Here is a 15,131-nt window from a genome sequence, read left to right as displayed (position 1 = left end):
GCTGTTCGCAGGCACAGGACCAGCCAGGCATAGAGTCTCCCCATGCAGACGCCAAGCACAGCCGGGGAGGAAAAATAACCTTTTGGTTTCGTGTTCAGTGATATATTGTTTTTAAATCTGGATGGATTTAGGAAATGTTATGAAATAATGGAAAGGGCTCCAGTTTTCCAGAGGCAAAAATGTTATGAAAGAGTTATTCTGAAGCCAAACTCTGCCCCTACAATCTCTCTCCCAGGTATTTTTAAAATTATGATTAACGGCAGTAGACATAGAGCTTCATTATATTTTGAATTGCCTTTTTTTGAAAAAGAAAAAAAACCTGTCTACAAGCTTGGAGAATTACATATGGCCTCATTAACCTTTGAGTCTAACTGCTAATAAGACAGTGAGCGAGCTACCCTGCTAAGCTGTTCGACAGCATCCGTGAGCGCCCCGTGGAAGGGCTGGTCACGTAACACCAGCACTTTGATGGTCACCCTGCAGACATGGCCTTGCCCGTGGCTCTGCACGTGATTTCATTAGAAATTACTGAAAGCTGGAGGTCTGAATTCCCCCAAAACATCCTGCAAATCCCAGGCTCTGAACACCACCAGCTCAGTTGTTGCCTCAATGGGATATTCAGGCTGGGAGGTAAATACACAGCGACATCAACATGGGGATCTGAGACCTCAGAGGAGGAATGCACATGCTTTTCTGGGGGGACACGTGTCCTCCCCGTCTTCTACCAGTGCTAAGAATAGCAGGAATAGTTCCATGCCATATGCAGAGGAGGGTTTGTTCTGCATCTCCGCTTGCGTAAGAGTGCCATAAGGTGATCTTCAAACGCAGAGCTCTCCATGCAGCACAGGCTTCTAACTTTAACTTCCCTGGGATGTCTGTGAGCTTAAAGTTCAGAATATGTTCAAACACTTTGCTGCAAGCAGCCTCACAGTTTGCTTGCTCTTAACAAGGAATGGTAAAAATCTGTTTCTGTAAATCTCTTTTCAGTTAAGGTACAGCGGGGGTAGATTTACACCAATCCAATGGGTAAGGGTAAAAAGCCCAAACTCCAGGTTTTCCTTTCTTTGGGACAATTTTCCCTCAAGTTACGCAATCTCAGAGGCCTAATGTCACAGCTCTCTGCTCTCTAAGACTGACCAGGGATTTAGCCACCACCAAGGCTTTGTTTCACTATGAACTTCTCCAAGGGAGACACAGAGGACAACTTCACCATTGCTTTCGAGAGATCTAGTGGTCAAAAGCGAAATTGCTTCGGAAGTAGAGCCAAAAGGATTCAGCAAATAAACGGTAATACCACGGGAGTGTTCTAATCCCAAGAATCTATAGTAAACAGATAAAGTTAATAAGATTCAACAACAGAGAAGAGCTCCATTAACGTTTTAAGAGCACTATCTAAACATTACACACTTTATTTACTGAGTTTGTTAGCTGAATTCTCTGTACACAGGCACCCTCAAAATTCATTATCTTTGGATGCAAAGCTTAGTAAATTCAACAACAATTAATCTCCATTTACCCTCTGCGCAGGTTTGTGAGCAGATGAAAAGTTCATTGAGAAAGTTCTTTTAGTGGGTCTTAAAAGTGAAGCAGAGTGCACCAAAACATGGGCTTCTCACAGTGAAACGGCGCAGCTAGCCAGTTCTGCATGGTTCAAGCCAGGTGCTCATTGCAAATTCAGCAGCATGCACTGGCAAGTGTCCGTGGCAGAGGAACTGAAATTACTGAAATTCTTATGCCAGCGTAAACCGCTGAAGGCGATGCACTGGGGGGGTAAGGAAAATTGTGAGTGTGTTGAGGATTAAAAAACAAATTAAAACAGAGGTTAACAAAAGGAGTGTAATATTTATGCCTTTCTTCATTCTTTAAGCTGCACTGTATGCAATCAACTTCACAGTCTCTTAAGGTGGCACAGGGTCTACAGTGTGCCTTAACTTTCACGTGCAAAAAGAGAGGACTCAAACATACTAGCCATAGCTACAGAATCCAATTGGTTCTGCTCATATTTATCAGTGTCATAATTAAGCCACTGAATAGTTGCCTGCCACTATTATTTTTAGTTCTATGAAATTTAATCAACAGCATAGAAATGGAGGGTGAGTTTTCTGCTCAGGAAGTTCTGCTTGTTCTGACACACAAGCCCATTCTACCGCATATTCCTCAACTTTCCCTTAAACTTCTGCATATGAACAGCCCGATTTGGTAAAAGTAGAAATATATTCATCACTCCTGACTTCCTATAGTGGAGTCCATTATACGCTGTGATGCACTTAATGGTTGATATCTAATTTACCTCAACAAATATTTTAAAGGCTTTCCCAGCTATTAAGCCCCTGCGCTCTACGATCATCCAGCATGGCCCAGTAACCCAATGGATTATCGTTTTGTAGAAGCAGAAGTCCCTGAGAAGCGACTCTGACTGCACTGCTGTCTCCTACCAAGTGTGGGGAGAGTGACTGGGGTTTGGGGATGGGCTTTTGGGGGACGTTTGGCCCTGGCTGCGTGTTTGGTGACCTCCACAAGAAAAAAGGGACCCAAGACCGGATGGCAGTGATATTTCCAGCTACTGACACAACACTCGCCAAAGCCCCCCTGGTTTAAGTGAGTGCGGCTTTTGCATGTTTTGCTTAGGACGGAGAGTGATGTTGGCCTCACCAGGTGACAGGCTATGGAGATGCCACGAAGAGGCAGACTTCTCTCCAAATTACTCAGTGAAACAAAACAAACTTTTTTTTAAAAAAAATATTTTTCTGTCTGGATCAAGCTGACTGCAACTGCCTGGGACAACAAAATATAAAAACTTCAGTAGTGAAGATGTGCTTATTTGCATCTTGCTGTAACGTGGAGATAAATTAATGCACATCAACATCCACAGTGCCAGGTTGGGATCTGGCCTTTCTGTGGGACCCTGCAGGAACAACCAAGACTGCAGGAGATGAGCAGGCATCACCATCCTCCACTTTGGCATGAAACCATGGGACGAGAAACTTCCAGCCCTTGCCTTGAAAAACATTAGCCTACGCGTAGCGCAAGCGGTGGCAGATGGGCACACAGACGGGGGAGTGAAGGGGACCGTGGGGACCCGCAGCACGCAGGGTCTCAGCGCGACAAGTTCTGTGCAGGCGTCACCTCTTGGGGTTGTGTTTGGAGAGTTTTACACTTGCTTTTCTGGCAAGTAAGCAGGGAGCCACCGCCAACTGTGAAGCATCTTCGAAACGAGATGAGTTTTCACGTCTATTAAAGCAATCATCTCGTTGTTGTCTCACTGAAAGGCGGAGACATAAGGAGCAGGATCCCGATCTGCATTGCACAGAATATATGTGCACAGCACAGCACCCCTCCGTGGGTGCTGTGGAGCTACTCCAGTTTACCCCAATGCCACCAATATCGGCTTCTTCTGGAGACTCACACCAGTTTTACACCACTGAAACCAGGGATTTCAAATCTCATTTTTTTGTCTTGAAAAGGTTTTTAAATGCATTAGAGAGGCTCGAGTCTGTCCAATTCTGTGTTATTAGAACACATCCAAGCCCAAAGGATTTTGTGTGTATTCCCAAGCAAACTCCTCTGTAGGATCCATAAATAACCAGGCAGTGGCAATTGAGATTACATGTTACAAAAGGCATTATTAGGATTTACATTCCAGCGGCAGCTATGAAGCAAGTCAGATGAACAAACACAACACGCAACCCCGGTCCCATTCCCTTACTCTGTCATTTTTATAGCTCCGCGCGTGCTGCAGGTGCCGATAGTACACACATCCCACTATAATCCCAACATTAACCTGATAGCGCACCCATACAGCAGGCACTGCCTCCAGCAATCATTTCAAGCCTGGTTAAAGGAACAGAATGGAAACATCAACTAAAATGTTGAAAGTTGCATTTTCTTACAATGGGAAATGAGACCTTTTTTTTTTTTTTTTTTTCATTTGTTTGTTTTACACTCTGATTTTAAAAGAAGCAGAACTGAGAAGGATCTTAGAAAGACTACTACCAATGTATATATGGGTATATACATACCAATGATGGGTATGAATGGTTGAGTCTATGATACCTTATAAATCTTTCACTCTATAAATGTTAGCATTATTCTTATGTAATGGAAAGCTCTATGAGGTTGGTAGGCCCCTTTTCTTAACGTTCAACTTATTGGGCAAGACAAAAAAGAAGCAAATTAAAGTGCAAAAAAAATTACTCCTCTGGAGGATTACAGTACAGCCATTTGCTGGCAAATTATTATTATTTAAATCACATTTGGAACTTTTAATATTGAAAATACTTTCAATCATTTAAAAGCCTTTAATTTAGGAGAGTAGCTGGTAGGGATGTAGGGCAGGGGAGAAGACTAGCTGGTCTCCCTCAGTACAGGGGCTGGACAGGATGATTTCTTGAAGTCTTTTCTGGTCTTGCATGTGCATGGAACAACTCTGATAAAACCTCACCTCTAAAATCATTTGTGCTCAAGGGGAATGGAGATGCCTCATTGCCAACACGGGTGGTCACTGTATTCCAGACTTCCCAATCCTAAAATACAATACAGCGGAGCTGGACTGTGGGTGATGATGGACCAGAACCAAAGAGGCTCACTCAAGCCCGTCACCACATGGGATGGAGGCAGTGACTAAATAAAATACAGCCAGCTTTCAGACAGTCCCCCAGGACCACACATTTCAAGGGAATGAAATATCGTGAAAGATTTTGCAAACCAAACCATAATTGCATTTCCCTGCCTCTGCTCTTGTCCCTCTGGAATTCAAGTTTCTCCCGTAAAGAGGATTAATGGCAAAGCTCTAGGAAGAGTTGGGAGTGTGAGCGGGCAGTCAGCGACTGAAGCTAAGCGCTCACTTTCTCCTACAGCTTGGGCGGCCGCTTCCTCACGGAGAGTCCGCCCGCTCCAGGAGGGAATGGGGCACAAAAGCAGCATCGCTGCCCAAACCCGGCGCCCGGGGAACGCGTGGCCGGCAGCTCCCGGCAACCGCTGGCAACACAATGAGAGGCTCCGCTCAGAAATTCAGGCAGAAATATGGCTGTCCGCCCCAAAAGGCAAACTCATTTACAAAGGTCATCTCCGTGGAGGAAGAGTGATGGGTCACTCCCCTTGTGCAGGCGACTGCTGCTGCCCCGAGTTACATCTGCGAGCATGGTCCCAAAAAAAAAAAAGAGGGATAAAAAAGAAAAGAGAGAAAAGAAAAGAGACAAAAGCCCGGCAAGACCCTATTCACAGAGCCAACCCTGCACCTCCCCTTCCCTCCCCCGGGTAAAAACCGCTCCAAAAGCCATTAGCATCTTCCCCTACCTTCGTTCTCATCGGAGACAGAAGCCCTTCCATTTTGCTCCGCTCCTCATGCCAATCCTCCAGCCGCAAGTTGCTCCCCGGCGTTGCTCTCAAGCATCCCACACGAAGAGGAGCATGTCAGGGAGCGCCCGCGACGCCCGGCCGGCGGCTCGGCCGCCCGCCAACTTGCAATCCCCAGGGGTGCCCTTCCCGGCGCAGCCTTCCTCGCGCTCTGCCTCGCCGGCTCTGCATAATCCGCCCGCAGCTACGCGCGTGCCATCGCCGCGCGGAGACGAGCCCGCCTTACGTAACGCCTTCAGCGCGGGACGCGGTCCCAGCCCCGCCGCGCGGGCCGTGGGACGGTGCCTATTGTGCCCACGGCTTTTTGTTAGAGGCGGCTTAATCCCGCCGCCTCCCCGCGCCCAGTGGATAAGGAGGCACCGGTGAAACTTCGCCGGCGTAGCGAGGCTGTAGCTTGCCCGGGCTTCTGCTTTAAAATTGTATATTCCTTATCCCCGAGCTTCACATGATGTGATTTTTTCCCGAATAGCGGCTCGCAAATGCTGTTCTGAGCATTTTGTGCTGCGTGCGCCGGCTGGCAGCCAGGGATGCAGCCCAGGCTGAAAGGGAGTTCCTGGCAATTGTGAGACACGGGGAGTGAAAGACGGGAATGAAAGAGGGGGAAACAAAGGGAATTCAGTGCTGCAAAGTTGGTCAGGAGAAGGTACCCGCTGACTGTGTGTCTTTGTGCTGAGTCCCTAATTGCCCCCACTTTTTCCTTGGATGGGATCTCCTTTGGATGAAATCCAACTGGAAAACGTGCCTCAGAACTGTACCTCTATGTGCTCCACACATTCAGTCCACAGGATGAGGCTGGTCCCAAATCGACCCTTTCTGACATCCCTACCAAAGCATTCTCATCTGCCCCACACTGCTTCAGTCCCCAGATCTGTTCCCACTGGGGTAATCCCAGGTCCTGCTGCAGACAGACACACAGCCCCCTTCCACAGCCCAGGGGATAAATCTCCATGTACAAGCGCTCTACTGGTTCAAAAATGAAATAATAATAAAAAACAACCTCGTCAAACAACCAGAACATAGTTCTTGGCATTAAAAAATTGCTGTCTGGGAATGTCTATTGCAGTGTACCACAAGTGGAAATTTCTAACGCCCTTTAGCGTTCGCTCTGCTTTAAGGGCCCGAAGCAACAGACTCAGAGGAGACCTTGTGTGATTCAGGCACTGGGCTGGGATTTGGCAGATCCAATCAAACACAGTTCCTGGGCAACTGTGGGGATTCAACTGTTTTAGCCTCAGCCCTCCAGTCCAAGTCAGCCACCGAGGCTCCCTGCACAGCCCATGAGAGAGGTCCGCTCCTTCTGAAGATGATTCACCTCAACTCCCAAAAGACCAAAGCTCAGATCATTCATGCTCTGACCTCAGCAACTCCCCAGGACCTCCGGGCTCCATCTCCTCACCATAAAGCTTCTCGCTTTGTTTCCCTTGGTTTCATCCTTTGGCTCTTCAGGACAGAGACCATCTCTGCTCACATGTAGCCTTCATGCTACATGCAGGTTTCTGGAAGCTCCTCTGAAATGAAGTGGGTGCTAAGGAATATATTTGTGGAGGATAACACAGGGTGCAAAGCCTGGGATGAACACACAGAAAGAAAAGATCTCTGCCCTGGAAAGACCTAGTAGAAACATACCCAGACAGTGACATTCATCATAGTGTTTGATCACACACTTCTTTTTTTCTTCTCCATCTCTGCCTCCCAATCCTGCAGATCTTAGAGTTTTAGGGCATTTTTCTTATTATTCCTTATTGGGTAAAAACAGGGAGGGGAAGTGCCTACTGTGTGATTAATACCCATTTCAAAGTAATTATATGGTCCTTGGCAAAATTGAAGTCCTTATTAAATGTGAATCAATCTGATTATATCATATGCACGGTGGAGGGAAGTTTTCCTGAGCTACAGCGAGTCCATACAACTCCTGCAGGCTCATCTATTTCTTGCTGGATTTTTCTTTTTCCATCAGTATTCACACAGTTTATACAAGACTTTAATAAATGGCTGAATAAATGGCAGGCAGGAAGTCCAGGCTATAGCAAAATACATCAGCTGTGATTTTTCTGCTGTGCAGTGGTGTCAGGCCCGGTGTGAGGTTCCGCCCATGCATCTATGAAACATCTTGTCCCCTAAATTATCAGAGGAAAAAGTGTCAACAAGAACCTGAAAGGAAGGAGCATGTCTGGTAATTTTGGAAAGCTCAGGCTACTTGGTCAACTTGCAGTGCAATATAATGAAGTGGATGGTGCTCCCGAGATAGCATATGAATGCTCATTTCTCTTTTAAAGCTCAATTCTGCTTTGAACCAGGCTAAACTATAAAGCCTCATGAGGTTTCCTGTGTTATCTCTGTTTACAAGCAAAAAACAGATAGTTTTCCTAAAGGCCAAAACACTAATTCAGCCTGGGACCAGAAAAGCAAGCCGGGGCCTTTCTGGTTCAGCAGCGCTCAAAGGATCTATGATCTGAGAGGATTCGGGATTTGTGCTGATGCTGCATGAGTCACCCTGGAGCCCAGCTCAGCAGGACGAGCAGGAACAGCAAAGAGGATGATGTTGTTTTGACAGCCATCCATGGCCACAGGAAGAGGGAGCGAGGTGGCCAACCTGCAGCCCCCACCAGTGTGCCTGGAGGATGCTCTTAGTCCCGTGCTTGGGACAAACCCCTGTGCTGGGCTCTTGAGTGATGCAGAGGAGCACAGAGCTGCTGAACAGTGAGGTCCCACATGCATCTCCATCAGTGGGGCCAGCACCCCAGCTGGCTCTGCCTGAGCAGATGATGGGGCAGCTCTGAGGCCGGTGGTCTCCAGCATATAAAAGCCAGCAGGTAGATGTGGGTCTGGCTTCTTATTTCATCTTCCTCTCTCAGGCAGGACTTGAATGCTACCTGTGTCTAGTCAGATTGCTTTAGCCCTGTCCTTTCTGCATCCCGGGAGCAGGGCATTTAACACTGCAGCCTCCTGGCCAACCCCCTTCCTGCTCAGAGTAGCGACTTTGCAACAGAAAGAACCAGGGAAGCTCATGCTTCTTCTTTTAAAAGAGAAGTTTGAGCTGCTGTAGCCAGCAGGGAGATGCTGGGATAGCTCGTGCCGTGGTCTGACAGTGCGTTCACCCGTAGGCTGCGACTCGTGGTGATGCTCAGATTGCCACGGACTTGTTCTGCAGCCTCTGCTTCCGTGATTTTCACATCAAAGGCACTGCAGTGGCAAAGGCAGCATGTGAACGCCTGCTCTCTCATCCTCTTTCAGAGCGGGAGAGCAGCATCTGACTCAGAGCTGGTCAGCTCACACCCACTGTATCTCACTTTCTTCATGAGCAGAAGAGGGGACCCACTTGTCTGGTTCGCACACATGCCGCAGAGGTTGGTCCTGTTCCGGTTTCAACCTTTGTAAGGAGAAGTGCCTAAACTGAGAGTATAACTGCTCACAGCTCCTTAACTAGTCACAGGAGGAAAATGGATATCTGGGAAATCCCATTGTAATTTTGTTGAACACATGCTGGAATCTGGACAGCAGTAAAGGTAGATGTCTACCTTAGAGGTGAATATCTATCTTGGTTCTGCTGGTTGCACTGATAGATCGCAACAGACTAGAATGAGAACTCAGATATCTAGCTGACATTTAGTCATGTGTATATAAACATCTAAATGTAGGTGTCTCCTAATTTAGGAGCTGCATCTCAGATACTCAGCATAGGGGAAATAGGCCAAAAAGGGCCTATATTCACAGTTTGGATACTGACTGATCAACCTGGAAACTGCCTGTCTCTACAAAGCGTATCTGAACCCTCAACTTTCCTTCTGCTCACACTCTGTGGATGGAGCTGAGCCTGAATGAGACATCTGCAAACTCAAATCCTCCCAAATCTCTGGGATGTGAATCCTCATGTAGAATCGAGTGATGCTGTTGGGATCAAAGAGATGGATCTGCACACGTGTGACAGCAGAGAGAGGCTGGAGCTCACCAGCAGCGAGTGCTGGTGGCCACTGATGGCTCAAGGGGCCCAGATTTGGTCCCTGCAGAGCCTCATGTGCTGCCATGCCACAGTCCCTGCCACAGTGCGTTTTTGTGCCCACGGCTCCCGGCCCTCACGGCCAGTCATTTCATCCACCGAACAAAAGGTAGCATCAAGGTGTTGCCATGGCGACTTCCCAGACATCCGAATCGCTATGGCATCGTGTGGGAGAGGGGGAGACATCCCAGTCATACACTGGGGCTGCTCGGAATCGTCGCTTATATTTAGCACATGCGGTGCGTGGAATACTGATGAATATTTAACACCCTGGGTGTCTTTCATGCTCGCTTTTTTCTTTTTTTATTTTTGTTGCCTGCTTTCCATAAATGCAACATTTGCCTCCAAATGATACGAATTTTTCTTGCTGCCGTGCTTCTCTCTCCAGCACTCCTCCAGATTTCCCCTGCATTTCATTTACCTCTTCTATGAATAAAAGTCTCAACCAGCAGACTACAGTCCCCAAAGTGGGAGCCCTAAATCAAGGTCAATGTCTGCAATAGGTCTATGGGTCTGGCTAAATGAACTGGGAGGTTCATGAAAACCAATTTCCCTATGAGGTTCTGCTGGATTTAAATTGCACTTTTTGCAAGTGTACAAATGCAAACTGTTCACAGCATATCTAAGAATGGGTAAGAGCTGCTTATGACCTGCAAGAACCAGCTCTGATTAGGGCCTTTCTTTCTTATTTATTTATTTATTTTTGATAAAAATAGCTCTTTTCAACAATGGGGAAAAATATGACTCATTCTTCAGGGCAAAACACACACTTATACATTTCCAGAAATCCCCTCCTTCTTCTGTCTTTTTTTAAGGGGTGAAAAAGGGTCAAACCAGCCAGAATCCCACATTCTGGATAATTTTATGCTCTTTTCTATATGGCCTGATAGAAAAAGAACACCAAAAATGCAGGCATGCTGGGCAGGGCCATGAGTCCCACTCATTACTGCTTGGGCTATGCAGCTCTCCCCTTCCCAGTGAGGCAGTACCAGCGCCCATCAGAGTGTAACAAGCTGGGATTTTTGGAAGGCAAAGGAAAGTGTTGGGAGTCAGCAAAACCAGTTCTGGCTGGGGTGCTCGAGGTGTATTCACTTGCACGATCCTGGGCTCACTCGCGGTCTTGTGGCACCTCAGCATCCCTATCTCCAGTATGCCGGCACGGCACCGACGGTGGATGATGCTGATGACACGATGCTCCCTCTCCACATGGTCCTACCTTTCCAGTTTCTCTTTAGTTGCAGATTAAGCTATAAGCAGGGTTGGAAACTGCGATCTTTCAGCTCTCGCTCTGAAGTCATCTCCTGGCATATACAAAGTGTTGTTCTCAGAAAAGCCATGCTCTCAGCAGTGACTTTTACTGTGAAATAATGATTTTTCTTTTTTTTTTCTTTTTTTTTTTTTTACTAGCATTGGGGTCTTTTTTGAGACTAGCAAAATTGCAAATGCTGCCTGGTTCCTGAAAGCTTATCTGTGTGCTTCCTGCTTGGGATCTCTCCAAGGCACTGAGGCTGCAGGCAGGGCTCAGCTCTGTCAGTGATGCAAGAGGAGGACGCGTGCTGTGCTGGGTGCATTGCTTTGGCAGTGCTGATAAACTGGAACTACATTTATTTGTTGCTAGTACAGGGCATATTTCCAAAATATACACAGAAAGGAGATTTTCATTCTCCATGATAGCCAGTGCAATCCTTTGAGATCTGCCCCATGGCTTCAGAGGGAGCCAGAGCATCCTCCAAGGAAGTAAACAAGGGACACACTTGTACTCTTTGCAAGCTGTTCTGCTGATGCACTATTTGCATGAGTAAGTGCTTGCAAAATCATTTGCCAGCTTGCCCTCGTATGGCACCAGTTTTAATGAAGCCTGAAAACACCAATTACTTTTCAGGGGGAATTAATCTTTAAAGTTCTAATGAAGCTCTTGTTCCACAAAAGATAAACAATGTGATGAATATTAAGATAGCAAGATATTATTAAGATTACTTTATCTGTGTTATTTTGAAGGCATCTGTAAAAAAGTAAGTTTTGTGTGTCTTTACAAAGATGAAGAGTAACTTGCAGCAAAGCCAGCTTGCAGGTCTCTCCTGCTTAGCAGCTCCATGAGGGCCTGGCCAGTCTCCTCCAGCCACTGGAGCATTTAGCTTCATGACACGCCAACGACCTCAGTCATTATTAGGAAAAAGAACTCTCCCTCCATCACGAGCCGACTGGAGAGCAAGATATGAAATTTCAGCATGGATTCACCAAGGGGAAGTCATGTTTGATGAACCTGATAGCCTTCTATGATGGGATGACTGGCTGGATGGACGATGGAAGAGCCGTGGATGTTGTCTACCTTGACTTCAGCAAGGCTTTCAACACAGTCTCCTGTAACATCCTCATAGGAAAGCTCTCAAAGTACGGATTGGATGAGTGGACAGTGAGGTGGATTGAGAACTGGCTGGATGGGAGAGCCCAGAGGGTGGTGATAAACAGGACCGAATATAGTTGGAGGCCTGTTGCCACTGGTGTCCCCAGGGGTCACTACTGGGCCATTCAACTTGTTCATCAATGACCTGGACGCGGGGAAAGAGTGAACCCTGAGCAAGTTTGCGGACGACACCAAACTGGGTGGAGTGGTCAACGCTCTCAAGGGCTGCGCTGCCAATCAGAGAGACCTAGAGAGGTTGGAGAGTTGGGCAGAGAGGAACCTCATGAGGTTCAACAAGGAGATGTGCAGGGTCCTGCACCTGGGGAGGAATAATCGCAGGCACCAGTACAGACTGGGGGTTGACCTGTTGGAAAGCAGCTCCGCAGAGAGCAATTTGGGAGTCCTGGTTGACAACAAGTTAACCATGAGGCAGCAACGTGCCCTCGTGGCCTCCTCCTGCATCAGGAAGAGCGCTGCCAGCAGGTCGAGGGAGGGGATCCTGCCCCTCTCCTCAGCTCTGGTGAGGTCACATCTGGAGTACTGGGTGTAGTTCTGGGCTCCCCAGGACAAGGGGGAGGTGGAACTTCTAGAGAGGGTCCAGCATAGAGTGACAAAGATGATTAAGGGACTGGAGCATCTATCCTATAAGGAAAGACTGAGCGAGCTGGGCCTGTTTAGCCTAGAGAAGACCGAGAGGAGATCTCATGAATATGTATAAGTAACTGAGGGGAGAATGTAGACAGGATGGGGCCAAACTCTTCCCCGTAGTGGCCAGTGACAGAACAAGGGATAACGGGTGCAAGTTGAAACACAGGAAGTTCCATCTCCATGTGAGGAAGAACTTCTTTCCTGTGAGGGTGACAGAGCCCTGGAACAGGCTGCCCAGAGAGGCTGTGGAGATCTCTCTGGAGATCTTCCAAACCCACCCTGTGCCCCGTGCTCTAGGTGTCCCTGCTTGAGCAGTGGGGTTGCACTAGATGGTCTCTAGAGGTCCCTTCCAAACTTAACCATTCTGTGAAATGGGATCATAACTAGGAAGAGGTCCAGGACCCACCCCAGTGGGTCCACCTTGCTTCTTTTTCTCATCCCAGCTTACCAGCATTTTGAGGATCTATAGATGAAAAATCAGAGCTGAGGTAGAAATGAAGTTTATACACTAAATAACTAATAACTAATAGCTGCTATCCAGTTCCTACCCAGCCAAGGAAACAGCCTCTGGCTCCCCTGACTCCAGCTGTGTGTGCAACCATACGGCTGAGCTTCCCATGTAGTTTTCTGACAAAAAGCACCCTGTAAATACGGTGGTACTTTCCTCCCAAAGCACTAACTGCAACTGCATTTTCCTTTCTCTGCTAGGTGTGTTTGTCGTTCTGGGCGTTAACAGTCAAAACACATACAAAGCCTTTTACTGGAGCGCCAGGTCTATCCGTGCATTTTCAACAGGCAAATAGATGATTTATTCATTTACTTCCGTAACCATTCAAACACGACATAGTGTTCACTGCAGTGTAGAGAGCCACAAACACTGGGTGTGTTTGGTTTGCTAGAACAAATCAACAGAATAGAATAAAAGAAAAATAGAATAAAAGAAAAACTTTTTTTTTCCCCAGAAACTAAGGTAAAGCCACTTTAATTCTCTGTGTATTAATATCTCTGTGAAACTAAATACTCTTTGCCAAATCTGCAACTCTGGTAAAGCATGACTACTATGCTTTCTGTTAGAAACCTCTTTATAATCATTTTGAGTCTTTAGAAATACAACCTCTGAGGCAAGATGACTTCCAGATACTTCGTAAATGCTTATAACTTCACTTGCTGCTCTACAGACCTCTCCCCATGAACGTTTTGGTAAAGAAGGCCCAGGTCTCACAGGCCAGGCAAGGCATTAAATGAGTAATATCAATTTCTCTGGAGTGTAATGTCATTACCACTGTGCAAATCCTGGACTTTGGTTATTCTGGCCTGGGGGAACAGGAGATGGGGAGGGAAAGAGCTTGATTGCTTGGAATAAAGCAGAAATGCAACATTGAGGGGAAGAGAAAGAAGCTGGTAAAATGAAAAATAGTAATAATAGTCTGGGGCTGTCCAAGAGCAATACAGTAAAACATAATTGCCTGCTGATATTAGTTAATCCCCTGTTAGGTTTAGGTTAATTTTGAAGCAGAAGCACATCAGCAGATATGAAAAGATAAACAGAAGATCAGCTTTGCTCCAAGATGTCAGTGCAGTTTGGGTCCCTCTGAGGTTGAGGCCTGGGGGGGGATTTTACGGTTGCCAGACTCTCAGGAGATACATTTGCATGGGGAAAAAAAAAAAAAAAAGGCAATAAAGATGGTCCTTGCAAACAGGAGGATTGCATCTCTTGCTTGATGAGGGCAGGTTGCCTTCCAGGACATGTCCAGACACCCGACACCAGTCCCCAGGGAGACCCAACAACTGCTCTGGTCCCAGCAAAGCCCTAGCAGAGTCTGGCTTCACAGCTACTCCTGCCATGCAGAATTCCCCTTCACAGAATTCCCCTTCACAGAATTTGCCTTCGTACTTCTGAGCCTTGTGAGCCTTCCCATTCTGCGGGGCGTGTAACACCTTGCTCGTGATTACTAGCATCCATCCCCACCTAATTTTTCACTGCTGTATTTCCAGGCTTATTTAAAGCCACTTGTAAACTTGGCTCTCAGCTGCCCAAGCGTTTTCCTCTCGAGCCATTGTCTCGTGTGATTCTTTCTCTCCTTGTACCTTCTGACACGGGCGACAGACAGCCCTCCCTTATAGCTCAGCTGGGAGCACTGTGCCCCTCGATGTAAAGGCTGTCTTCTGCTGGTGACAGGAGCTCATTCCTGACGTATGCTGTAATGGATACTTCCAGACACATATATCTGCCTGCTTCATTAGCTGTCTGTAAGCTCCTCCTTAAGTTACAGCCCTCTGTGATCTCCAGGCCTCCTGGGGGATTGATTCCTTTTCTCCGGCCAGCCATCGTCCCCTTCATTATATCCCTGCTGCAGCTGCTTCGCAGTCTGAGCTCATTGCCTTTAGCAAGGAGGTGAGGACTAACACACAAAGAGATTTGGGGCTCTGGGATCTCCTCTTGCTTTCTTGCCCGGCTACTTTTCTGGAGTAGATTCATTCAGCTCCTTTCAACTCTTTGTCCTCTCACATCTTCCACCACTTAGATTTGTCCCTTTGGGGCAAGAATTATATTTCCAAGGGTCTGCTAGGCCCTTTCAGGTGCCCCTCTCTCAGCATGTGTCACTGCCATACAGATAGTCTTCTATGAATATTTTTGACCCTAGGTCTCCTCACTGTCTCATTTCTCCATCTTTACTGGGATAATGGGACATTTATCAATCTCTCAGAATGTCAATAAAGATGTAA

The 15,131-nt window shown here is 47.0% G+C and overlaps 1 protein-coding gene and 1 long non-coding RNA gene across 2 annotated transcripts in view; one reads left to right on the top strand and one right to left on the bottom strand.

Annotated features, from left to right (window-relative positions):
• Positions 1–5,503, bottom strand: part of LOC148595165 (FERM domain-containing protein 4A-like) — a 199,986-nt gene extending 194,483 nt beyond the window's left edge. Inside the window, exon 1 of the mRNA XM_088522090.1 lies at positions 5,296–5,503. Coding sequence (XP_088378216.1) covers positions 5,296–5,328 — 33 coding nt within the window. The 5' untranslated portion in view covers positions 5,329–5,503. The remainder of the gene's footprint in view (positions 1–5,295) is intronic.
• LOC148595163 (uncharacterized) overlaps positions 1–15,131 on the top strand; it is a 379,939-nt gene that overhangs the window by 26,240 nt on the left and 338,568 nt on the right. The window lies entirely within an intron of this gene.

Source organism: Tinamus guttatus, unplaced genomic scaffold (genome assembly GCF_059628265.1).
Source record: "Tinamus guttatus ecotype Peru unplaced genomic scaffold, ASM5962826v1 Tinamus_guttatus_pri_ptg000148l, whole genome shotgun sequence".
NCBI classification, from domain to species: domain Eukaryota; kingdom Metazoa; phylum Chordata; class Aves; order Tinamiformes; family Tinamidae; genus Tinamus; species Tinamus guttatus.
The sequence above is the reverse complement of the archived record's forward strand: the minus strand, read 5'-3'. Positions and strand labels throughout refer to the sequence as shown.